The sequence below is a fragment of the Vicia villosa genome, unplaced genomic scaffold (genome assembly GCF_029867415.1).
Source record: "Vicia villosa cultivar HV-30 ecotype Madison, WI unplaced genomic scaffold, Vvil1.0 ctg.000175F_1_1, whole genome shotgun sequence".
Taxonomy (NCBI): Eukaryota; Viridiplantae; Streptophyta; class Magnoliopsida; order Fabales; family Fabaceae; genus Vicia; species Vicia villosa.
This window is the reverse complement of record NW_026705050.1, coordinates 787,303-814,928: the sequence shown is the minus strand read 5'-3', so window position 1 is coordinate 814,928 and position 27,626 is coordinate 787,303. Positions and strand designations below refer to the sequence as shown.

The 27,626-nt window shown below is 38.9% G+C and overlaps 1 protein-coding gene across 1 annotated transcript; it reads left to right on the top strand.

Moving 5' to 3' along the window:
• Positions 1 to 20,799: 20,799 nt before the first annotated feature.
• On the top strand, positions 20,800 to 27,346 carry LOC131624964 (pleiotropic drug resistance protein 1-like). Its single transcript, XM_058895888.1, has 20 exons — positions 20,800 to 21,246; positions 21,340 to 21,460; positions 21,581 to 21,754; positions 21,842 to 22,001; positions 22,109 to 22,185; positions 22,280 to 22,333; positions 22,440 to 23,114; positions 23,211 to 23,527; positions 23,640 to 23,800; positions 23,891 to 23,994; positions 24,088 to 24,328; positions 24,435 to 24,559; positions 24,666 to 24,998; positions 25,118 to 25,408; positions 25,532 to 25,615; positions 25,714 to 25,847; positions 25,942 to 26,169; positions 26,262 to 26,433; positions 26,537 to 26,791; positions 26,880 to 27,346. The coding sequence occupies exons 1-20, from the start codon at positions 20,924 to 20,926 to the stop codon at positions 27,141 to 27,143; spliced, it is 4,293 nt and encodes a 1,430-aa protein (XP_058751871.1). The 5' UTR covers positions 20,800 to 20,923; the 3' UTR covers positions 27,144 to 27,346.
• Positions 27,347 to 27,626: the final 280 nt, after the last annotated feature.

Below are 27,626 nucleotides of genomic sequence, written 5' to 3'. Positions count from 1 at the left end.
AAGATTATAATAACATATATTTAAAACTATATCATAACTGATTTAGATAAATTGACAGTTATATATATTTTAATACTTTTTAAAATAAATTTACAAATCAATGGCAAAAAAAGTGTGTTTGTCTTTTGGCAACTGTGTCTATATCAATTTCTTTTGAGATTGGCCACTGCCCCTCTTAATCCGTCAGTAGAAATCCGTGAAAATCTGCAGGGACAACGATGGCGGAGAAATTTTCTCGAGGATTTGAGACAAGAATGAAAAATAGATTTAGATAATGAAATTGAGTGGAGCGGAATTAGTTATAGACTCTACTTTATTGTTTGGCTTTTTCATTAAAAATGTCTTATTTTAATGCATACATTTTAAATTGAATGAAAAAGATTAAAAGATTGGATGAAACAATCATCATAAATGCCTTTTCTTCTATATCATATGTAAACTTTCTATTTTCTCTTTTAAATAGTTCGGTTTAACGATTTCAAAAGCATTTTATATGATTTATGGCCTAATTTCTTAATTAAATAATCTAGATCTGTTTAGTTTAGAATGTAAGGCCTCTTTGTTATAAATAAATGACGCTGTCAAGATTACAATCATATACGAATTGAGCTACCTCATCCATCCTAATAAGTGTTTTTAAACACAAAGAATAGAATTTTACCTCATATCTAAGTATTTATCCCTCTTTTCTTACCATAATTCAATTTTTACTAAAATGTTTCGGTATAAATAATTTAGAAAATTTCTTTACCCACCTCTCTATGGAGGTCACCCCCGGCGAAAACTCCAGATTACCCTTGCTTCGGAAGTTTATTTCCGAAGTATTTTTTTTTAAAATACTTTCATACTTCGGAAGTGCATCTCCGAAAACACCAAATGAGGGGTGTTTTCGGAGATGCACTTTCGAAAACACCTTTTTTCAGATTTTTAGGGGTTTCGAAAATGAACTTCCGAATTATGCAGAAACTGTGTTTTTTTTTTTATGTTTTTGGAAACAGTCTTGTATTTTTAATTAAAGGAAGGCGGCAAATAAAATAAGCGACATATAAACAGAAAATACTAATATGATAAAAATAGTAATATATACAAGCCGATCCAAATCCAAATAATAATAGTGTGCGAAAGATACAATCCGAAAACAAAAAAAAAACCCGACCACTACTGGATATGCCTAACCCTCTCTCCCTGGGACCTCCTCTGCCGCCTGTATGCCGCCGCACAGCCCGCATCAGTGACGATCATCTCCATCACGGCGACTGCCTCTGGACCGCCCTGATGAACGACACCTCGATCCAATGCATCCCGCCCAAGCATCTCTATCCGCTGGCAGATCGGCAGGAGATCAATGGCGTGGTCATCCTCGACCTGCTGGTTCTCCAGGATCTCCTCGTGTGCTGGCCTAGGAGCGTCGGGAGCATCGGATGTCAGCAGAGGATGTGACACCCGGTAGAACCATGTGACGTACCCCTCCACACTGTGCCAGTCCTGGGTGACCCAAATGCGACGATACTCCTCCGGTACCACATGATGCTCCCAATCCTCAAATATGGCAGTGAGCTGCACTCTGGTCACTGTGTCGGGAGCAGCCTCAAAAGGTGACATGGGTATCATCTGCACAAATCCGAACAGACGCATGCACCGCTCAGGGAGATATCAGACCATGATGCCGGTCCCACATGCCAACCAGCCAGAATATAAAGCAATGCCGTCAAAGGGGGCAACCTGAGTGTAGTCGCTGAATGGCCTCCAGGTGACGTCATCGTGCATCGTGCGGTCGAGGTACCCACGGTATGGTCCCACCGCATTGTTCCCCATCTGAAGAACGTATCTGGCGGCCCTGGGCATGGCGTCAACGTACGCATGATCAATGTGAAAGCCATGGATGCGGGAGAAGTAAGAGATGATCCAACTCTGAAACACAAACACGATAATGTATTAAAAATAAATACGAAACATAAATAAATACGAAACAATTAAAATGAAACGTACCGTAAGTAGTGTGCAGGATCTGACCAACTGTCTCGTCCTCCAGTTGGAGGCCTCATTCAGCTTCTGGTATAGGTATGCCAGAGTAGCTGCCCCCCAGTTCCACTGGTGAATGGTAGTCAGGTCCATGAAATAGAGGAGGTAGGTCACGTCGACGTACCTTGCACTCTTGTCCACAAAGACTACAGCGCCTACCACATGCATGTACCAGCACGGAGAGCGCAGCCACGATGATACTCTGTGAATAGCTCGTCACCCGCCTGCTCGGCATCGGCTGCCGCGTCCAGGTGGTGCTCGAAATAGCGACTCAGTGTGGTGAACCGGATATGAGGCCCAGATGTCGTGATGCACTCGTAGTCAGCAACTTCGGGCTCCATACCCAAATAGAGCGTCATCCACTCAGTGGCTTCGATCCTCCAGATCCGGGAGTGGGTCAACAGTGGCCCCCTAATCGGCAGGTGGAGAAGACACTGCACATCATGCAAGGTGATCGTCATCTCCCCAACCGGCAAGTGGAAAGAAGACGTCTCCTTGTGCCACCGCTCCACAAAAGCCCCCTGCATGCCGTGGCTGATGGTGGTATACCCCGTCATGCAGAGCCCACTAAGCCCTGAAGCTCTCACCGAGTCGTTAAACCACTCAGCAGTCGGTTTAAACAGACTGAAAATTTTTCGGGCGTGGTTCACCATTTTCAACGGCTCTTTCTCCTGTTACAAAAAAAAAACAAATAAAAGTGTATGTTAAATAGACCGTTAAGAAAATACTGAATGAACGTCTAAATTATAAACGGTTAAATAATGTAGTCGGGAAAATTATAAAAAATACCTCTCCCTCCCAGATACGCCGAGCGACGTGATCGTGGTAGGTAATCAGCACGGTGTCAATGGGCCCTCCCGGGTAGCTTTCCTCCTGCTCATCCTCCTCCCCGAGTGGAGGGTCAACATCCGGTACCCCCTCCGCCTAGTGGTATGGCACTGCCACCTCCTCCTTCTCCTCCTCTCGCTGGCGGGAAGAAGATACCCGAGCCAGCCGACTCCTCGATCCAGATGTAGAGGTACACTCGTCCATCTCCACGGGAACTCGCACACGTCGTCCCCGGCCCTGCCCCCGTCCCTGTGTCGACACCAGCTGCGCCGCCGCCCGCTCGCGTCTAGCCGACGCAGTCTGTGTCTCTCTACCCTGTCTGATGCGTGCTTGGTTGCCTGACATGTTCCTGAAAACAATTGAAATCGATTAATATGCGAGACAACAGAAAAAACTAAAAAAAATTGAAATTCTGATACACTTCGCAAATTCATTTCCGAAACTGGGAATGTAGGTGTTTTCGGAAATGAACTTCCGAAACACCCCTGCGAAGAACTTCTCTGCAACCTCCAATGGCAGACCCCAAAATCCTAAAACATAACTAATTTTATTCATTCTAAACAACCTAAATAGCAGTTTAGAGTTTGACTAATGGATCTAAACAACCTAAACAACCCTAATAGAGATATAATAATGGATCTAAAAATTGAAAAAAATGCACTAAACTTACCACTAATAGAGTTTGAGATGATTTAGATTGAGATTGGAAGAAGATGTTGGCAATCTTTGATACTTCACAATTGCTTTTTGCAGAAATTTTGAAGAGAGGTTGAGTTTAGAATAGGATAAGGGTTAAATGAATGGGGGAGGGGGGCTGTTTTGCTTAATCTGCAAAACGCCCAGTATTTCGGAAATGAACTTCCGAAATAAGACAATTTTTTCAAAAAAAAAAAGGCGCTTTCGGAGATGCATCTCCGAAAACACCTTTTTCTTGCATTTCGGAAATGCATTTCCGAAGTCAGGGGTAGTTTGGGTTTTTCACCAGAGGTGACCTAGAAGGTTGGGAGGTGGCCAAAGAATTTTCCATAATTGATGTTTTAATTTTTAACTTTTTCTTTTATTTCCAATCTAATGTTTTCTGAATCATTGAAGGTGTGCTGATTTTTTTTATCAGAACTCTTTGTATCAAGATATCTAATCCATAAATACATCATCAACAATATTTTACCAGGTTTTCTGATCGACATAAGCTACGGGAAGTCTTACGTCAAAGTTATCTGATACACATCAAAATATCACCAGAAGTGTTGGAAGTAAATATTGATAAAAGATATATGGTGAAGGGAAATACTATCAGAGGTCTTTGGGGATAGTGTTAATGCGAGACACTTTTAGTGAGGAAAGAGAGAGAGAGAGAGAGAGAGAGAGAGAGAGAGAGAGAGAGAGAGAGAGAGAGAGAGAATGAAGCATAAGGATTGTTATTATTGAAAGTGATGATATAAACTGAATTACGATATGTATTTACAACTAACTGACTAGTATACTAAGTAACTAACATAACAAACTCTAACCCTAACTAACTTGCGCTTTGACTACACAATTTGGATTATATCACAACATACCCCATATAATCCAAGTTATCAAACAAACTAATCATAGTCAATATGAACTATTAATTTCTTTCTCAAATTTAGGAATATGTCGATCTTCAGTCCTTTGGTAAAAATGTAGGTCAATTGTCCTTCACTCGAGCAATGCCTCACTTTAGGTTCATCCTGGTTTACCTTCTCCCTCGGGAAATGAAACCTAGCCTCAACGTGCTTACTCCTTCCATGCAGAACTGGATTCTTTGCATGATTAATAGGTGACTTATTATCGATCTGCAACACCAAAAGTTTCTTCACTTCGACCTCCATCTCTTCCAACACCAATCTGGTCCGAATTGTTTGACACGCAACATAGAATCCTGCTATATATTCAACTTCACACGATGATAATGCCACCACAAGTTGCTTTATCGAGCACCATGAGATTGTGCACCAACTACTTGAAAGAAGTAACCAATTGTGATTCTTTGACCTTCATTATCTCCACACCAATCAACATCTGAATAACGAGTAATCGTAGCTTCTTTGCTTTCAGAATCTCGTGGAAACAGACTTCCATAATTTATTGATCATTTTAAGTATCTCAGGATTCTTCTTGCAGCTTTCATGTATGAAACTCTTGGTTCACTCATGTATCTGCTCACCAATCCAACTAAGAAACCTATATCAGGTCTAATGTTGCACACTGTTGAATAAGTATTGTGGTACTTTTTGTTTATCGTTTCCACAGGGATTATTGCGATATCACTGCCGTTCTATAGTTTACTTTGTCGTGAGTTAAAGTTATCATGGGGTTTGATTTTGATTCTGGTAACATAATTTGTTTAATCTCAAGCAAGAAATGCTAAACTTGGTATGTGGTTTTAAAAGATGGTAAAAGAATGTCAAGATTAGATTTGTTTTTGATGATTTGCTTCTATCGTATTTTCTTGATCAAATACGTGAACTCATGAATGATACATATAATCACAATCCTCTCAATATGTTTCATGTCTAAACCATATTGTGAAATTTGCCATTTTGATCCTTAAATGATCTCTCAACCTAACTATCAAAATGACAACACTCAAAGCTTAATATAGGTAAATATCAACTCACAAAGCTATTTCTAAACTTTACTTGTTGATAGATAAAAAACCTAGGTCAAGACTTGAAAACATTTTCTCAAATAGAATACAAATCTCATAACTAAATAAACACAAGGTTTTTCACCATATATATATCATCACTTGTTCACATACAAAAGATCAAAAGAAATACAAACTAAAAGCAAATCATCTACCTCTAATCTTGACACCAAGAAGGTTTAGCCACCCATTTCCATGGTGACTTGAGTAACAAGCAAACTATCAAGCTTTATGAACATCAAGATGGAAGTCTCCAAGATTGATGGGTAAAAACTTGAATTCTACTAACAATGGAAGTTTTAGGGTTTTTTCACTTCAAATGGTATATTTTGGTTCAAGAGAGAGAAATTAAAGATGGAATGGTTCTCAAAATATCTAACAAGCACTATATAGCATGGCACATCAGCCCAGATTCGCCCGGCGGAAGAACAGCTTCGCCGGGCGAAACCCACTAAACAGGCCACGTGACCTCAAAAGCACACAAAAGAACCCCAAAATAATATCTTCTTCCGCCCGGCGAGACAGATGCTCCGCCGGGCGCTCCAGAGCAGAAAGATGGCCAAAAATTGAGCTGCTTCGCCCCTGGCTCGCCTACCCCTCGCCGGGCGGAGCTTCGCTTCCAAGCTATTCGCCGGGCGAAAACAAGAGGAATACTGACACCTTCAGAGTTGCCAAAATCCTCGATTCTTCGACTTTTTTCCCGATTTTTCTGAACATTTGCTATCACCAATAACTGAAACACTAGAAAATAGATCAAAATACCAAACATTTACATATGACAAAAATCACTTATTTACATAAGCTATTCTTCTAAAAACATAGAAAAAAGGGTAAAAAAGTGCCTTAAAAACATACGAATAAAAACAACAAAAGACACTCAACAAAATCTCCCCAACTTGCATCTTTGAATGTCCTCAATCAAAGGAAAATTTTTTAAAATTAAACCAAAACGATTCAAAGCACAAAATCAACCGAACAAAACTTGAATGGTTCAAACTCGACAAGTGCACGCCCAAGGCAACTTCATAACTTAGATAGATAGATAACACTATAACGAATTAAACCCTAAACACAAACTTCAAAATGCAAATCTTTGCCATAACATGCTCATGTATGAATCACCTAAGTTTCTCACAAAACAGGGATTATACACAATATAAACAATGGACAAAACACTCTCGCTAATAACTATATTAACATCCAGAACAATTCATACGTTCATCTCGACATTTCGCAAAAAAAACATGGAACAAAGATCACAAAGGACTTTTCTCGGCTGTAGCTTGGCTTAGGATAAAAAGGAAAGGATAATATATAAGGCCATTGAAACGAAAATTGGTAAGAAACAAGGAAAACAATTCTCAATCTGATAAATTCATTCTTGCTCAAATCACAACTTCTCACAATTCACTTCCTTTTCTTACAATGCATCTTCTCTTTATTATTATTTTTTTTTTTTTTCATTTTCATTCATTTTTTTTTTCTTTTTTTTTTTTTTTTTTTTTCAATATATATATATATATATATATATATATATATATATATATATATATATATATATTCTTATAATCATGTATATAAAAGATGCATTGCCCACCACACTTTCTTTCCCATGGCAACTTCACAAATAGGAACCACTCTCCCCAACTTCACACTTTTCTATCTCAAGAGACGAGAATTGCTTTTCAAAGTAAGATAAAGGTTCAAGGGAAAGTGTTTACACAAGAAAAATATGAGAATGAATCATCATTGACTAAATTTACTTGATCAACAACACAACTACTAAGTGGTAATCTTAATAATTTGTTGGCATGCAATGGATTCATTCACACAAACTTTCGGCTCAAAAAGGTTTACAAATGCGCACACACTAATTCGGTTAAATGAAGCCTTTTTGGAATGGTGGTTTTCCTCAATAATACAAACAATGCCTTGATCCCTTCAAAGTTCCATAATTTCAATTGAACACAAGATTTGGCATGAATCGAACGAGTTAAACAATATTACTAGGCATCACAATATTTGGTGAACAATGGAAGCTACTCACATTTATGGTTAAGTCCTAATGATTCACACTTGAACATGTATTTACTAGATGATGCATATCACGAATTTGCATAAAGCGTTAATTTAATTATCGTGCTATCATTCTACAAAGCGATTAAAGTAATACCTTCTACGCACACTTTTGAGGATCTTATCATCACCATCCACACTTTTGAGCTGACAAATATTTTTGTTTTTCTTGCTCCTTGCGGAACCAAAATCTTAAACAATCAAACAAAGCTAAAAATTTAAACAACTAAAATATATAAAAAGAAATCCAACTAAAATTAACTAACATTATCCAACAAAACATGGCCAAGCGCCAACAACCAAAAGTTATCAAATACTTAAAACATATAAAAAAAATCTAAGACAAAAACAAAATAACTAGCAAACTCCTAATCAAGGATGTCATCACCAATTTCATCACCCTCTGCATCAGCATCATCCACCCCCTCAGAAAAGAAAGGCCTGCCCTCAGGCCAATTTGCATAAGCAGAATAATCCTCGCGAGAAGGAAAAGGAGGGATCTCACCAGAAGGTGCAGACTGATGCAGATACAACTGCCTCATGGAGTCCATAAGGAATTCACTGGACCTCCTTCCAGCCTCAAGCGCATCCCAAGTATAATTAAAAGATGCTCTCAACCTCGGATCCCAATCTTCATAATCCAGAGTCTCACCATGCTCACCTGCAGCAGAGGACTCACCAGCTTCCTTCTGCTTTTTCTTAGCAGCCAACTTAGCATTACAGTAGCGGTTAATGTAGATATCATCAACCACATCTCTTTTCCTTTCGTTCACCACACTTGGAAAACGAACACCCTGCTTTTGACACAAAGAAGTAATCAAACAAGGAAAAATGATAGGTGCGCTAGAATGTACCCCAGGACGACGCGTGTTCTCGATGAAGATTTTCATCTCATTAGCAATTATTTTAGCAACGTCGACCGTCTTGTTTTCCAAGATGTGATAAACAAGCAAAGCCACATCAAGAGGTGCCGAAGACTTATGAAACCTTGGCCTTATGTTAAACACAATCAGAAGAAGCACCGCCTGCGCCAAAGGAGTCATATCAATCCTGTTGTAACGAATCGGCTCCTGAACATTGTTCAACTCCACCTGCTTTCCCGGTTTAAGGATCACACGAGAAATTACTTCCTGGTTCTGATGAGTTCGCCGTGCAACAGAAAACTCATCAGTCTGGATATTTGGATCAAATGGATTCCAAGGATTGCCAAGGAGCTCACTGATTGCATTCCGCGAAAAATCGATCTCCTTACCACGAACAAAAGACTTATAAGAACACAACTCACCCTCCGGTTGAAGTGCATTAGCATAAAACTCACGGACAATCTCATAATTTATGCAATCAACCGGAGTGAGCAACCTTCCCCACTTCTTTGCATTGAAAATGTTTGCTATTTCTTTGTAGCTTCCCTCAGTGTCAATCACAAACTTCCTCTCCGCCAAAATCTTTTTCTTTTCCAGCATGGGCATACGGTCCTGGTGGATGGCACTACTGAAACGCAATGCATCAAAAGCTCTTGGCGGAGGATTTGAACTACCAGCCGCAGTTGCATCCTTTTGAGACTTGGATCGCTTCCTTTGCCTGCTAAACATCTGCACAAAAAGAAGGAACCACACAAAACAAGCCACCAAAGATCGTTAGCACAAAACACACCATCGACTGTAGGAACCAAAAATAATAATTTTGCAGGTCTGGTGTGACTCGCCCGGCGAGCCAGAATGCTCCGCCGGGCGAATCGAGCGAAACAGGGGAAAACACTCTACACAATAAGCATCCACTCTCAACACCAATTTTTCTACACTCTCTAAAACTTAAATGTGAATCTAATCAACTCTATTTCAAACCAAGGTTTTCAAAACCCTAACTAATTTCATGCTCTAATCTATGGCTCAAGAACAACACAAGAGAAAATAGAACAAAAAGAAAATACCTTAGCTTGAAATTGATGGAAGAGAAGAGCAAGAATAGAGGAAATGAGAGCTTGGCTTGGAGGAGGAATCGGCTAGGGCAACAACAAGAAGGGGGGAAACGAAAGTTTCTTTTGGAACTGCTGGCAAGAGTGGGCCTCACTCATTTAGCCCCCTTTCTGCAGCCCAAGCACGTGACAATCTGCCACAGAAAATACTCCTTCGCCCGGCGAGCCAAATTGCTCCGCCGGGCGCTCCACACCAGAACCAAAAATTTTTTTAAAAAAAGATTACAGGCCTAGGCCTTTGGTTACACAACATTCAAATAAGATTTTAAAGCTAATAAAACAACTAAAACAACAGTAAATACTTACAATGCCGGGGTGCCTCCCGACTAGCGCTTTGTTTAACGTCGGTCAGCTCGACGGCTATAAGTGATCAAGGATCACTAAGAGCAAGCACCTTTGTTTCTCTATTAAACTCGCACCCACGGTACACTTTCAATCTTTGCCCGTTAACAGTCCATGTTTCTTTGGATTTCGGGTCTTCTACCACAATCGCTCCAAAATGCTTCACCTCCTTGACCAAAAACGGTCCAGACCATTTTGACTTCAATTTTCCCGGAAAAAGTCTCAAACGGGAATTGAAGAGAAGCACCATTTGACCAACTTGGAAATCTTTTTGCCGAAGTTTGCTATCATGATAAAATTTTACCTTTTCCTTATAAATTTTGTTGGAATTGTAGGCATTAAGTCTCAATTCATCCAACTCATGGATTTGAACTTTCCTTTTTTCACCGGCCAAGTTAGGATCAAAATTTAAAAGCTTTAACGCCCAAAAAGCTTTGTGCTCCATCTCAACGGGTAAATGGCAAGTTTTACCATAAACCATTTGAAATGGAGTTAAACCAATTGGAGCCTTATAAGCGGTACGATACGCCCACAATGCGTCGTCAAGCTTTTGAGACCAATCCTTACGCGAACTTGACACAGTTTTTTCAAGGATCCTTTTAATCTCACGGTTTGAAACCTCAGCTTGGCCGTTGGTTTGCGGATGGTATGGAGTAGCAACCTTGTGCCTAACTCCATATTGCTTCAACACTTTTTCAAGTGGAGCATTGCAAAAATGCGATCCACCATCACTCACCAACACCCTTGGCGTACCGAAACGCGAAAAAATATTCCTTTTCAAAAATTTGATTACGGTCTTACCGTCAGCTTTTGGTGAAGCAATCGCTTCCACCCATTTAGACACATAGTCCACAGCGACCAGAATGTATTCATTGGCAAATGAGGATGGAAATGGACCGACGAAATCAATTCCCCAACAATCAAACACTTCCACCTCTAGGAAGCTTTGTAGAGGCATTTCATCTCGACGACCAATTCCACCACTCCGCTGACAACTGTCACAACTCGAAACATAACGATAGGCATCTTTAAACAACGTAGGCCACCAAAAACCTGCCTGAAGGGCTTTAGTTGCCGTACGTAATCCATTGTAGTGACCACCATATGGTGAATTGTGACAATGCCACAAAATACTTTGAGATTCCTCACTAGTTACACACCTCCTTAAGAGATTGTCACTACTTAATTTGAAAAGATAAGGCTCATCCCAAACGTAAAAGTTAGCATCGGATAAAAACTTCCGTTTTTGGTTCCAAGTAAGATCTTCCGGTATCCACCCGGTAGCTTTATGGTTAGCCATGTCAGCAAACCAGGGTCTAACCTCTTGGACCATAAACAGTTTCTCATCAGGAAATTCCTCTTTGATCTCACTTTCAAATTTTGTTACCTCGGTATTCACCAACCGAGATAAATGGTCAGCTACCACATTTTCAGACCCTTTTTTGTCTCTTACTTCAAGATCAAACTCTTGAAGCAAGAGAATCCACCTAATCAGCCTTTGTTTTGAGTCCGGCTTAGTGAGCAAGTATTTGATAGCTGCATGGTCAGTATAACACACAATTTTGGAACCAATCAAGTAAGAACGAAATTTCTCTAATGCAAACACAACAGCAAGCAACTCTTTTTCGGTAGTTGCGTAATTGACTTGCGCTTCATTTAAAACTTTGCTTGCATAGTGAATAGCATGAAAAATTTTGTTCTTTCTTTGTCCTAATACGGCACCCACCGCATAATCACTCGCATCACACATGAGTTCAAAATCAAGCGACCAATTAGGAGCGACGATTATGGGTGCGGTTACCAACTTTTCTTTAAGCTCTAGGAAAGCATTTAAACAGGATTCATCGAAAAGAAATTCAGTACCTTTGTTGAGTAGATTACTCAACGGCTTTGCCACTTTGGAAAAATCTTTGATAAATCTTCGATAAAACCCGGCATGTCCTAGAAAACTACGGATACCCTTCACATTCAATGGAGGAGGCAACTTCTCTATAACTTCAATTTTTGATTTATCCACCTCAAGGCCTCTTGAAGAAACCTTGTGGCCTAGCACAATTCCTTCAGTAACCATGAAGTTGCACTTCTCCCAATTGAGGACCAAATTTGACTCCACACAACGACTTAGCACGGTATCAAGATTTTTCAAACATAAATCAAATGAAGCCCCAAAAACCGAGAAGTCATCCATAAAAACTTCGATGCACTTCTCAATTAAGTCAGAAAAGATAGCTTGCATACACCGTTGAAATGTTGCCGGTGCATTACACAACCCGAAAGGCATTCGCCGATAAGCAAAAATACCGAAAGGGCATGTGAAAGCGGTCTTCTCATGATCCTCGGGATTGACTACAATTTGATTGTATCCCGAATACCCATCTAAGAAACAATAAAATTGTTGACCGGATAATCTCTCGAGCATTTGATCCATAAAAGGTAAGGGAAAATGATCTTTCCTCGTAGCTTTGTTAAGCTTACGATAATCGATACACATCCTCCATCCAGTCACAGTTCGAGTAGGAATTAGCTCATTCTTCTCATTTCGAATCACAGTCATTCCACCCTTCTTAGGCACCACATGGACGGGACTCACCCAAGCACTATCCGAGATCGGATAAATCATCCCGGCTTCTAACATTTTCACCACTTCCTTTCGCACTACTTCTTTCATCACCGGATTCAAACGTCTTTGTGGTTGAGCCACCGGTTTAAAGTCGTCCTCCATCAAAATCTTATGCATACAAAAGGAGGGACTAATGCCTTTGAGATCGGAAAGTGTCCATCCCATTGCTTCTTGGTTTCTTTCTAGGACCACAAGCAATTTTTCTTCTTCAACCTTAGAAAGGGCGTTGCTAATGATAACCGGCTTGTTTGCATTCTTCTCAAGGAACACATACTTCAAGTGAGAAGGTAACACTTTCAATTCCACCTTTGGTTCTTCAACTTCAAGCTCATCTTTCAACTCATCAATTTGAACTTCAAAAGGATTCATCTCATCACATGCCTCAAGATTTCTCAAGCAATCTTCAATTTCCTTCTCTTGATCTTTTGTAAGCACTTCAAGAGCTTCCATTAAAGTTTTCTCAAGAGGATTAGTCAAGTGCATTTCATTCTCTACTTTCATAATCGCTTTTTCTGTGGCATCGATTCTAAAACAATCATCGTCATCACTAGGATGCTTGATGGCTTCAAAGAGATCAAGACATAATTCTTCATCTTGGTACCTTAATTTCATTAAGCCATCATCAATATCTATCATCATTCGGGCCGTCTTCATAAAAGGCCTTCCTAAGATCAATGGAATCTCAGGATCTTCTTCCATGTCTATGACAATAAAATCAACAGGATACCAAAATTTGTCAACCTTGACAAGCAAGTCTTCCGCAACTCCATGAGGATGAGCTGTGGATTTATCCGCTAATGATAACGTCATTCTTGTCGGCTTCAAATCGTTGATTCCTAATCTTCTCACCATAGACAATGGGATCAAATTAATGCTAGAACCGGTATCTACCAAACCTTTGCCTATGTGAACATTTCCAATAGACACCGGTAAGGTTACCCGCCCAGGATCATTCGATTTTATCGGAGTAGTGCGTTGAATTAACGCATTACAACAAGAACTCACCGTTACTACCTCCGGATCCAAGAATCTTCTCTTCTTAGTGATGATGTCTTTGATGAATTTTGCATACATCGGCATTTGCTCTAATGCCTCGGAAAAAGGAACATTGATTTGCAACTTGCTAAAAATGTCCAAGAACCGAGCATAGTGCTTTGCATCTTCTTTCTTTGACGGACCGGGAGGGTAAGGTAATTTCTTCACTTGTATAGAATCATCCACCTTCTTCTTTCCCTTTTCACTCACACTCAATTTTTTTCTCTCTTTTTCTACAACTTTCTCAAGAGTTTCTTTTTCCACTAATTCTTTCTCTTTCTCATTTTCAACTAAATCACCCTCAACATTTTTTTCTACTTCAATCACCCTATCTTTTTCACTCTCAACAATTTCCTCCTCAACTATCTCTCCTACTCCCATATCAATATTTCTACCGCTACGAGTTAGAATTGACTTACAATGCTCACGAGGATTTTCTTGTGTAGTAGCCGGAAAAGGACCTTTGTTTTGATCGGCAAGTTGCTTTGACAATTGCCCGACTTGAGTTTCAAGGTTCTTTATTGCGGCATCCGTACTCTTTTGGCTTGCAATTTGCAATTGCATGAATTGGCTAAGAGTGTCCTCGATTGAAAGCTTTGTTTGTTGAGGTTGTTGATTGTAACCGCCTTGATAAGGATTTTGACGATTCGATGGGCCCGCTTCCGGCCTCCATCCTTGTTGATAACCTTGATTACCTCTTTGTTGGTAACCTTGGTTATTGTTGTAAGGTTGTTGTTGTTGTCTCCCACCATATCCTTGATTAGGATTAGACACATAATTCACCTCTTCACCCGGTGGAGGACAAAAACCTGTTTGATGGTCACCCCTACACAATTCACAACACAACACATGTTGATTTTTAGAAGGGCTCCCATTTATCTCTTTGATTTGTTGAGGGAGTTTTGACATTTGTTGAGTGAGCAATTCTACTTGTTGTGTCAATAACTTGTTTTGAGCAAGTATTGCATCACTAGTATTCAATTCAAGAACTCCCGGTTTTCTTTGCAATGCACTACGGTTGTGTTGCCCTTGATGATCATTCAAAGCCATTCTATCAATGATAGCAATCGCTTCTGCAGCAGTTTTTGACATCAACGAACCACCCGCGGTAGCATCTAAAAGAGTTTTTGGTTGAGGTTGGAGTCCATTTCTAAAGATATGGATTTGAGACAATTCATCAAACCCATGACCTTTGCATTTTCTAACCATGGACTTGAACCTCTCCCATGCTTCATTGAGAGATTCATTCGAACCTTGAGAGAACACCGCAATAGAAGTTTTCGCTTCCATGAACCTATTGTGAGGAAAGAACCGATCCAAGAACTTCTCTTCTAACTCGTTCCAATTTGTCATGACATTATTAGGTTGATCAAGGTACCATTCCTTAGCTTTTCCAATTAAGGAATGAGGAAAAAGTCTCCTGAACACCTGTTCTTCTTGGTCTTCCGGAGCACCAATTGTTCCGGCAATCTCGTAGAACTTTGTTAGATGAGTAAATGGATCCTCGTGATCTGCCCCTGTGAACGGATTTTGGTATAATAATTGAAGTAACCCCGTCTTCATTTCGGAGTTTCTTCCATTGGCCTGATCACGAGCAAATTGTGCATTTAGACGAGGGCTGTTAACACATGGCCCTCGAGCTGGAGGATCCGCAGCCATTTCTTCCTCAACCAAGTTTTCAACAGGAGTTGAAGAAGAAGATGCCTCTTGTTGCTGTCTTCTTTCCCTAGCTAGTTGTCTCCTCCTACGAGTTTTGCTATTCACTCTGCGAGCAGTCCTCTCAATCTCAGGATCAAAAAGGAGTTGATCTGCAGGTACACGTCCTCGCATAAACTGTAATCTGAAAAACTAACCAAGCAAATTAACAAACACAAGGAAAATAAATTTAGAAACAAGATATTAATTATAAGACTCAATACAAAACAAACTATTGCAATGCTTGCAATATCTAAACAACAATCCCCGGCAACGGCGCCATTTTGTTGAATAAGTATTGTGGTACTTTTTGTTTATCGTTTCCACAGGGATTATTGCGATATCACTGCCGTTCTATAGTTTACTTTGTCGTGAGTTAAAGTTATCATGGGGTTTGATTTTGATTCTGGTAACATAATTTGTTTAATCTCAAGCAAGAAATGCTAAACTTGGTATGTGGTTTTAAAAGATGGTAAAAGAATGTCAAGATTAGATTTGTTTTTGATGATTTGCTTCTATCGTATTTTCTTGATCAAATACGTGAACTCATGAATGATACATATAATCACAATCCTCTCAATATGTTTCATGTCTAAACCATATTGTGAAATTTGCCATTTTGATCCTTAAATGATCTCTCAACCTAACTATCAAAATGACAACACTCAAAGCTTAATATAGGTAAATATCAACTCACAAAGCTATTTCTAAACTTTACTTGTTGATAGATAAAAAACCTAGGTCAAGACTTGAAAACATTTTCTCAAATAGAATACAAATCTCATAACTAAATAAACACAAGGTTTTTCACCATATATATATCATCACTTGTTCACATACAAAAGATCAAAAGAAATACAAACTAAAAGCAAATCATCTACCTCTAATCTTGACACCAAGAAGGTTTAGCCACCCATTTCCATGGTGACTTGAGTAACAAGCAAACTATCAAGCTTTATGAACATCAAGATGGAAGTCTCCAAGATTGATGGGTAAAAACTTGAATTCTACTAACAATGGAAGTTTTAGGGTTTTTTCACTTCAAATGGTATATTTTGGTTCAAGAGAGAGAAATTAAAGATGGAATGGTTCTCAAAATATCTAACAAGCACTATATAGCATGGCACATCAGCCCAGATTCGCCCGGCGGAAGAACAGCTTCGCCGGGCGAAACCCACTAAACAGGCCACGTGACCTCAAAAGCACACAAAAGAACCCCAAAATAATATCTTCTTCCGCCCGGCGAGACAGATGCTCCGCCGGGCGCTCCAGAGCAGAAAGATGGCCAAAAATTGAGCTGCTTCGCCCCTGGCTCGCCTACCCCTCGCCGGGCGGAGCTTCGCTTCCAAGCTATTCGCCGGGCGAAAACAAGAGGAATACTGACACCTTCAGAGTTGCCAAAATCCTCGATTCTTCGACTTTTTTCCCGATTTTTCTGAACATTTGCTATCACCAATAACTGAAACACTAGAAAATAGATCAAAATACCAAACATTTACATATGACAAAAATCACTTATTTACATAAGCTATTCTTCTAAAAACATAGAAAAAAGGGTAAAAAAGTGCCTTAAAAACATACGAATAAAAACAACAAAAGACACTCAACACACACATATCTCAGAGATCCTACAATTTGCTTGAACAAAGTTACATTGACTTTGTCCTCATCTCCATGCTTCTCCCGTTTGAGATTTGGTTCGACAGGTGAGGATGAAGAATTCAACTCATCCAATATGAATCCCTTGAGTATCTCTTTGACATACTTCTTTTGAAGAAACAACACACCTTGCTTGGTTATCTGAAACTCCATGAATAGGAAACACGACAAGTTTCACAGATCCGACATTTCAAATTCCCTCCTTATCAGCTCTTTAAACTTCGACAACTTCTCCAAGCTATTTCCAGTTTCCAGCAAGTCATCGATATATAAGCATATGATTGTTATATCTATGCCACAAACTTAGCATAGACTCCATACTTAGACTTGCATTCGACGAATACCAATTTGACTACGTATGAGCCGATTTTATTATTCCATGCCTTAGGTGCCCGTTTGAGACCATAAAGCGCTTTATGTAACTTGTATACTTTCCTTACTTTCTCTTGTAACATAAATCCAGGAGGTTGTGTGACATATACATCTTCATGTAAAGGACCATTAAAAAACGTTGATTTCACATCTAAGTGAAATGTCGACCAGCCTTGCTTTCATGCCAAGGCTACCACCAATATGATAGTCTCTAATATTGCTACTGCAACATATACTTCAGAGTAATCGAGTCTTGCTCTCTGAAGAAACCCTTAAGTTAATAATACTGCCTTATATCTTGCTATCGACTCATCAACATTGTGTTTCAACTTGAACGCCCACTTCACTTTGATAGCTTTTGTATGCATTGACAATTCGACTAGCTCCCATGTGTTGTTTCTTTCAATCACTTATAACTCTTCGACCATAGCTGACTTCCACTATTTATTATTTAAATTTTTGCTATAGTTGTTTGGTTGAGCACCTACAAGTAAAGAAAAATGAATTATTATCCATCTGGTGTGATTTCAACATCACCAAACTCTTCATAGTCTTGAAGTCTTACTGGAAGAACTCTAGTTCTTTGATGTCTCTGGCTTGTGCTATCTACACCCTCTTCCACTGTGTCGGGAATGTCAGTAACTGCTTTGACTTCATCAATTTTTTCTTCGATGCCATAACTCATCAAAGGCTTGTTAACTGCATCACCAGAATTTCAATCCCAGGAAGAAGTATTATCAATCACAATATATCGAATCATCACGATCTTTTCATTAATTGGATTGAACAACCTGTATGCACCCGTTTTATGATATCCTACTAGAATTATAGGTTCACTTTTGTCATCAAGCTTTCTTCTTCTCGCATCAGAAATATGCTTGTAACACATAGAGTCAAACACCTTCAGATGACTTACTGATGGTTGTTTGCCACTCCACACTTTTTCAGAAACCTTGTTCTACACTTTCTTTGTATGAGACCTTTTCAAAATATAAAAAGCAGTGGTGACTGCTTCAACCCATAAAGAATTTGGCAAGTTCTTCTGGTTTAGCATACATCTAGCCCTATCCAATATGGTCATATTTCTTCTTTCTCCAATTCCATTATGTTGAAGCGTGTAAGGAGCAGTTACCTCATGATCAATACCATGTTCTGCACAAAACTCTTCAAACATCTTGGACGTGTATTTTCCACTTTCATCTGTTCGCAAAACTTTGATATTCTTTTCACTCTGGTTTTCGACAAGCATCTTGAATCTCTTAAAGATTTCAAATACTTCGTCTTTGCTCTTGATCACATAGATCCAAAGATTTTGATTATACTTATCAATAAACGAAATAAAGTACTTGTTTCCACCAATGGTATGATCCTCAAATGGGCACATATATCTGAATGTACTACTTCTAGTATATAAGAGGATCTTATTAGCATAGTCAAATCGAAATACTTTCTGGATTGCTTCCCTACTAAGCAACCTTCATAGAGTTTGTTGGGCATCTCAAGAATTGGTATACCAGTAACCATATCTTGAGTAATCAATTGATTAAGTGACCTAAAATTCAGATGGTCAAATCTCAAATGCCACAACCAACTATGTTTGTGGCCGACAAATGTTTTTAGGCATTGTACCTCAGTCGAACTGATCATGGTCTTAAACTTCCTATTCCTTGATAGAGGAGATTTTAAGACCAGATTATTCTGGGTGTCGAACAATTCTGAGGATCCATCTCGCATAACCATTGAGAAACCTTTTTCGACCTGTTGTCCAAAACTTAACATATTGCACTTCATTCCAGGTACATAAAGTACATCTTTAATCATGGCCTTTACTCCATTACTCCTTTGAATAACTATGCTTCCAATACATTCTGCCTGCAACGAGCTATTATCTGCAAGTTTGACCTTGCTCTTCTTCGACCCATCAAAATCTTCCAACCACACTTTTCTACAAGTCATGTGATTCAAACAACCTAGGAACCATATTTTCGAGTCAACATGGTCATCTATAATTGCATCCATAACCATCATATCTTCATATTCATCTGAATCTTGGTGTGTAAGGTTTTCTCCTTCCTCCTTGCCTTTTGTCGCTCCCTTATCGTTTCTATATAAACAATTATTGGCTAGGTGACCCCACTTTTCATAATTATAACACTACACACCTTTTCACTTTTTTGTCTTTCTGATAGGAGTTTCCTTATCCTCTTTTTGAGGATTCAGAAGCTCTATCATCGACCTTATGCTTTTGAGGGTTCAACCAAGAATTCTTGCTCTGAGTCTTATCTCTTTTGCCCTTGAACTTGTTGGAATCCCCATGTTTCTTCCATGTCTGAGCTTGTAGTTCGTATAGCGAATCTTGAACATCTTTCCTTTCGACAATCCTCATCTCATGTGCCTCCAACGAACCAAACAAATCTTCCAGTTTCATGGTTTCAAGATTGCTGGATTCTTGAATGGCTAGTGTGAGTGCATAAAGTCTCACTTCGACTAGAAATGGAGGAAATTTTTGGTTCCTAAGAGAAAGGACTCACACTCCCATTGTCTTACGGTTTTGAGTGAATATGTGGTGTCAGAATCTCTAGGATCCTGAACGTTTAACCATTGACACTTCTGGCGCTTCGCTCCCTGAACTCCCCAAAGTGGTATCACAACTATGGTTAGGCTCAGTGGGGGAACGCATGTGGATCTTAATGTGGATTAAGCCTAGTGATATGGGTGGATCACACTTGTGAGGTAACTATTGAGATTCAAGTGTGAGCAGTTAAATCCACATCGATTAGAAATGGAGGAAATGTTGGATTTATAAGAGAAAAGACCCTTACCCTTAATGCTTTTAGGTTTTGTGGATATGTGGTGTAAGGTTTCTTTGATCCTGAACGTTTAACCTATAAACATTTTTTCCGCTTCGCTTCCTGAACTCCCTAACAAATTATATGGGTAATTGACGCACACAAGCAATCATGATGCATTGAAGTGTTTGTGGAATCTATCTTAAACTTCATATCGTTTTCACATGAGAAGTCGTGGTAACACTAATTTAGATATTGTAGAGAACAATCATATGAACAATACTCTATCTTGAACAATCCAAGTTTCATATTTCTCTAGAATCGCTTTGTTGAGAGCTTTGGACTAAACAAGTTTGAAGATGATGAGCTTGCAAGATGAGAGCTTTCCATACCACAAAGTAAAGTAACTAAAAAGTAAAACTTGTAATAGTATTCAATTCCTTTCTTTAAAGATTTCTAGAAGGCATAGTATAATATCTAGAGTTAATGCATTCTAATCTATGGCATTGAATTCCTTTCCCACTTTATTGTATATGTATGGGAATGGGACCCGCTTCTAGTTGCACCTTAACAGTCATGAGGAGGAAATTTCCTCCTTCCTTGTTTGACCTCGTCATCTTTATAGACAATTCAATACTAAACAATTCAACCTTTGACTCCAAAACGCCGCCTCTTCTTTCCAATCAATCATATAAATACAAACATGTCTTCCCATTCTATACTCATCACCACAAGTAATTTTGTCTCTCTTTTTTCACCATTCTTTGATTCTTTCACTCTGTTGTTAGTTGTTACATATTTTCAAAAACAAACTCAAGCTTGTGCTGAAAGCCTGAATGGAAGGGGATATATACAGAGCCACAAACAGTTTACGAGCTCGAAGCTCAACTGTATGGAGAAACAGTGGAGTTGAGGTTTTCTCTAAGTCATCTCGTGAAGAAGATGATGAAGAAGCTCTTAAATGGGCTGCTCTTGAGAAACTACCTACTTATAACCGTTTGAGGAAAGGTCTCTTGACTGCTTCTCATGGAGGTGCTCATGAAGTTGATGTTAGTGATATTGGATTTCATGAGAAGCAGAAGCTTCTAGAGAGGCTGGTTAAGGTTGCTGAAGAGGATAACGAAAGGTTTCTCTTGAAGGTCAAGGAAAGAGTTGATAGGTAAATAACTTAACTAACCCTCCTTCTTTGTTTTTTGTTCTAATTTCTCTCATAACTAATCATCAAGTTTTGTGTTTTTTCTTCTTATTATAGAGTTGGACTTGATATTCCAACAATTGAAGTTCGATATAAGAACTTGAAAATTGATGCTGAAGCTTTTGTGGGAGGTAGAGCTTTGCCTAGTTTCATTAATGCTGTAACTAATGTTGTAGAGGTAAGAAGTGATTATAATTGATTCAAGGTTTTTTTGTTTCTTTGTTTTGTGACTGTTTAGCTTTTATAGTTGAATTGAACCTCATAAGTCAAAATCTTTCTTTGTTTGGTCTTGTTTCAGAGTTTGTTGAATGTTCTTCATATAGTCCCAAGCAAAAAGAGACATGTGGCAATTCTTAAGGATGTTAGTGGAATCATTAAACCTCGTAGGATGACGCTACTCTTAGGTCCTCCTGGTTCAGGAAAGACTACTCTCCTTTTAGCCTTATCTGGAAAGCTTGATCCAAGTCTTCAGGTAAATCAGATCTCCCTTTAGTATCTAAAAAGATAAAGTTAATATTTAAAAGTATCTAATTTGGATGCCGATGTTTAATTCATACAGCTAACTGGGAGTGTGACTTACAATGGACATGGACTGAATGAGTTTGTACCCCAAAGAACTGCTGCCTATATCAGCCAGCATGATGTTCATATTGGTGAAATGACTGTGAGGGAAACCTTGGCTTTCTCAGCAAGGTGCCAAGGAGTTGGATCGCGTTACGGTTAGTCAACTTTTACCAGTTTTCAATCTTACCAACTTGTTAATGTTTTCAAAATCTAGTTTGGGATGTGCTTAAGCTTGACTTGTTACTATTTTTGGGATCCACAGACATGCTATCGGAGCTATCTAGAAGAGAGAAGGCAGCAAATATCAAGCCTGATCCAGATATTGATGTTTACATGAAGGTATACACACATAAAGAAGCTATTGCTAATCTTGATATAATCATTGGATATATTATACGATCTTTGCATATCTAATTGTATTTCGATATTACAGGCAATTGCAACTGAAGGTCAGGAGTCAAGCATTTCAACAGATTATGTACTGAAGGTAGTAATACTTTCATTTCATTAGCATGATAAACTTTGTCCGAAGTTCGTAATGAATTTAAAGTTATGTTCCTTATTGTATGCTGAATTTTCTTATAAATATGCAGATTTTGGGGTTGGATATATGTGCTGATACCATGGTGGGGGATGAAATGTTGCGTGGTATCTCTGGAGGACAAAGGAAGCGTGTCACTACAGGAGAGCTATTGGTTGGACCAGCAAATGCTTTGTTCATGGATGAAATTTCTACTGGGCTTGACAGTTCCACAACTTTTCAGATTGTGAACTCTCTGAGGCAATATGTTCACATTATGAATGGAACTGCAGTTATATCACTGCTCCAGCCAGCACCTGAGACTTACGATCTTTTTGATGACATTATCCTAATCTCTGATGGCCAAGTTGTGTACCATGGCCCCCGTGAATATGTTCTCGACTTTTTTGAATCTATGGGTTTCAAATGTCCTGACAGGAAAGGTGTTGCTGACTTTCTTCAAGAAGTAACTTCTAAAAAGGATCAAGCACAATACTGGGTGCGCAGAGACCAACCATACAGATTTGTAACTGTTACTCAATTTGCTGAGGCGTTTCAATCATTCCACATTGGTAGGAAACTTGCCGAGGAGCTTTCCGTTCCATTTGACAAGACAAAGAGCCATCCAGCTGCTTTGACCACCAAAGAGTATGGTCTTAACAAAAAGGAGCTCTTAAAGGCTAATTTCTCAAGAGAGTATTTGCTCATGAAAAGGAATTCATTTGTTTACATCTTCAAGCTATCTCAGGTTTGGAGTCTATCTACCTCTTTTTTTTATTTATTCGTTCATTCACAATTATTATGATTTTGACATTTCATTCTGCTCTTGATGTTTTGTTTACAGCTTTTCATCATGGCGTTGATTTCAATGACACTGTTTTTTCGGACTGAAATGCATCACGATAATCAGGATGACGCGGGTGTTTATGCTGGTGCTTTATTTTTCACACTTATGACAATTATGTTCAATGGATTGTCTGAGATTTCTATGACCATCGCTAAGCTTCCTGTTTTCTACAAGCAACGAGACCTTCTATTTTATCCCTCATGGGCATATGCTATTCCTGCGTGGATTCTCAAGATTCCCATTACGTTAATGGAAGCTTCTCTTTGGGTGTTTCTTACCTACTACGTTATTGGATTTGATCCAAATGTTGGGAGGTAAAAGAAGTTTCTTTTATTCAGTTTGGAGCATGTAGTATTGAATGACACTTTTACTATCTAGTTTGCATTTGCATCTTGCTAATGATGTGAAGTATTGAATTTTGGGCAGGTTGTTCAAGCAGTTCCTTGCAGTGATTTTCCTGGGTCAGATGGCTTCTGGACTTTTCCGAGCCATCGCAGCACTTGGTAGAAACATGATTGTTGCCAACACATTTGGTTCCTTTGCAATTCTCACATTTCTTGCATTGGGTGGCTTCATTCTCTCAAAAAGTAAGTTAAATTAACTAGCACATCATTTCTTGCGACGAAATGAAACCTTAGTTAATTGATGCTTATTGAATGTTCTTGTTAATGTTACAGAGGATATCAAGAAGTGGTGGATTTGGGGTTTCTGGATCTCACCTTTGATGTATGGGCAAAATGCTTTGATGGCCAATGAATTTCTTGGACACAGCTGGCACAATGTAATTTCTTGAGCTTGCTTGCGTCTTTTTAATACACATCCTTTTTGATTGAGAAATTTACAAGCCTGATTTGTTTTATATACTTAACTATAGGGTACTGATAATTTGGGAAAACAATTTCTCGAGACCCGGGGGTTCTTCCCACATGCATATTGGTACTGGATAGGCATCGTGGGATTGGCTGGATTTGTGTTCCTTTTCAACGTGATGTTTGCTGTGGCTCTCGCTGTACTAGGCCCATTTGATAAGCCTCAAGCAACAGTACCTGACGATTCAGAAGAAGATGAATCTTCTAATGATAGGACCGTACAAGAAGTTGAATTACCACGCAGAGGTGACTTTTCTTGATTGATTATATGCAAACCCCTCGTGAAAGCAAACATATGTTAGTTTGTCATATAGTTTAGTAGCTGAATATGTTTTCTATTATTGCCTTTCAGAAAGTTCAAGAAGAGGAGATTCTGTTACAGAGTCCAGCCATGGAAACAAGAAAGGAATGGTTCTTCCATTTGAACCACATTCTATCACTTTTGATGATATTGTATACTCTGTTGATATGCCAGCGGTAAGATTCACACAAAGTGATATATTCGGCATTTGGATATCTAACTAGACTCATGTTTAGTCAGACGAAAGAATTTTTCTAACTTAACTCCAATTTCATCTGACAGGAAATGAAGGAACAAGGTGTTTCAGAAGACAGATTAGTACTTTTGAAGGGTGTTAGTGGCGCATTCAGGCCTGGTGTTCTCACAGCTTTGATGGGTGTAAGTGGAGCTGGAAAGACAACTCTGATGGATGTTCTGGCTGGTAGGAAAACAGGTGGATATATTGATGGAGACATCAAGGTTTCTGGTTACCCGAAAAAGCAGGAAACATTTGCTAGAATCTCTGGCTACTGTGAGCAGAACGATATCCATTCACCTCATGTAACAGTTTATGAGTCCCTGCTTTACTCAGCATGGCTTCGTTTAGCTTCAGGAGTTGATTCCAAGACCAGAAAGGTCAGTTAATACTTGCAGCACAAGAACTATGCCCTTTTAGGTTCCATTTCTCCTAATGAAAAGTTTAATCTACTTGAGGTTGATTGTTCTGACTTTAAGGACATTTCAAATGGTTGCAGATGTTTATTGATCAAGTCATGGACCTCGTGGAGCTGAACCCGTTGAGGAACTCCCTGGTTGGTTTGCCTGGCGTGAGTGGTCTCTCAACTGAACAACGCAAGAGACTTACCATTGCAGTCGAACTAGTGGCTAATCCATCTATAATTTTCATGGATGAGCCTACTTCTGGTTTAGATGCTAGAGCTGCTGCAATTGTTATGAGAACTGTGAGGAACACAGTGGACACAGGAAGAACAGTCGTGTGTACCATCCATCAGCCTAGCATTGACATATTTGAAGCATTTGATGAGGTATGTGGTGAACGGTGATAACAAATAAATACTAATGACAAATGAAGTTTCCTTTTATTGTCGTTTTCCTCTCTCTATTATACTTGAATCTGACATATTATTCATATTCATATGCAATTCTAGCTATTCCTTATGAAGCGTGGAGGGCAAGAAATATACGTTGGACCACTTGGTCGTCATTCTGTTCATCTGATCAAGTATTTCGAGGTAGGATACCACTTTAGTTTAAAAATCACTCAAGTGAGTGTCTCTATTTCTTGATTGTATTTAGTTACTAAAGTATTCAAATAACTTTCTTTGTCCAGAGCATTAATGGGGTGAGTAAAATCAAAGACGGATATAACCCAGCAACATGGATGTTGGAAGTTACATCTACAGCACAAGAATATAATTTGGGTGTTGATTTTACTGACTTGTACAAAAATTCAGATCTATATAGGTACACTAGTGCATATTGATATGAATCCATTAACTATAGTAGCTATTTCTATCATGTTCGCAACATGCTTAAGCTGTTCTGTATGGTTCTTCAGGAGAAACAAACAACTCATACAAGAACTTGGCCAGCCTGCTCCTGGTTCAAAGGATCTTCATTTCGCTACACAATTCTCGCAGTCTTTCTTGGTCCAATGCCAGGCCTGCTTATGGAAGCAACGTTGGTCATATTGGCGTAATCCACCATACACTGCTGTGAGGTTTTTCTTCACCACATTCATAGCTTTGATGTTCGGAACAATGTTTTGGGACCTCGGTGGCAAACAGTAAGTCAAACTATTTTTAATTGAAACATAATTCCATATTATTCACCAAACATTATACTATTCAAGTTCTAATACCTTTGGGTGTCTTGCAGCGAAACTAGACAAAACCTGTTGAATGCTGTGGGTTCAATGTATACTGCTGTTCTCTTCCTTGGAATACAAAATTCTTCCTCTGTGCAGCCAGTGGTTGCAGTTGAAAGAACTGTATTTTATCGAGAAAAAGCTGCTGGAATGTATTCTGCCTTACCCTATGCAATTTCACAGGTAACTATAATCATTGTTTAATCTACTGACTTATTTACGGCTTAATTTAGTATGCAAACTAGAAATTCTCATACTAATAGTAATACCTCCCTTTTCGTCGCAGATTTTGGTAGAGATACCTTATATCTTTGCTCAAACTGTGGTATATGGAGCTATAGTCTATGCCATGATCGGATTTGACTGGACCGCAGAAAAATTCTTTTGGTATCTATTCTTTATGTTCTTCACATTGCTCTACTTTACCTTCTATGGTATGATGGCTGTGGCAGTGACACCAAATCACCATGTTGCTTCGATCGTGGCTGCTGCATTTTATGCAGTTTGGAACCTCTTTTCAGGATTCGTCGTCGCAAGACCTGTAAGTAGTACTTAACATTCAGAAAGAATGTTCGAATGTATTTATATTATTATATGTATGCTAACTATTGTGTTTTTCTTCTTACCAGAGCATTCCAGTATGGTGGAGATGGTACTACTGGGCATGTCCCGTTGCATGGACCATCTACGGATTGGTTGCATCTCAATTTGGAGATATAACTACTGATATGTCTACTGAAAATGGTAAGACCGTGAAAATGTTCATTGAAGACTTTTATGGTATCAAACATGACTTCATAGGAGAGAGTGCAATTGTGGTTGCCGGTATTGCTGTTCTCTTTGCACTTATTTTCGCCGTTGCTATCAAATCCTTCAACTTCCAAAAGAGATAGATTTATACTCTTTCTCCAACAAGAAGGATTCTTTGTATTTTTAATTTTTTTTTCCCAATTTTTCATATACTCATGTAGTAATTACTTGTATCTATCATCCTTGTTGTAGTTGATAAGAATCTTATTTCACCTTACTGCTAATTTGCAGCTTATTTTGTTAAATGTAAAAGCATATATGAATGAGAATAATTTTGTTTCTAGAATCACTTGAGTTTTTAATTCTCTATTCCTTCTCTTGATAACTGATATTCATTCTTAAAGCTGAATCTGCATGCAAGAAGATATGCCTAAACTGTCAATAGTACTTGGTACTTAGTACAGATTAGTTTAAACATGACCAAATGTGTGACAATATGTTATATAGTCCACTGTCCGCATGCTCACAGTCTAGAAATATTCAAAACTCAGAAGCGTTGGAATGTGTTTCATTGATGACTCTATTCGAAATAGTTGGGTCTATTTTCTTCTTCAAAATTCAGAAGC

Excerpts from the sequence above, each read along its gene's own strand:
- LOC131624964 (XM_058895888.1), top strand. The coding sequence starts at position 20,924 with ATGGAAGGGGATATATACAGAGCCACAAACAGTTTACGAGCTCGAAGC. Across the intron at positions 21,755-21,841 it reads AGCTTGATCCAAGTCTTCAG|CTAACTGGGAGTGTGACTTA; the intron begins GTAAATCAGATC and ends TAATTCATACAG. Across the intron at positions 25,409-25,531 it reads TATTTGAAGCATTTGATGAG|CTATTCCTTATGAAGCGTGG; the intron begins GTATGTGGTGAA and ends ATGCAATTCTAG.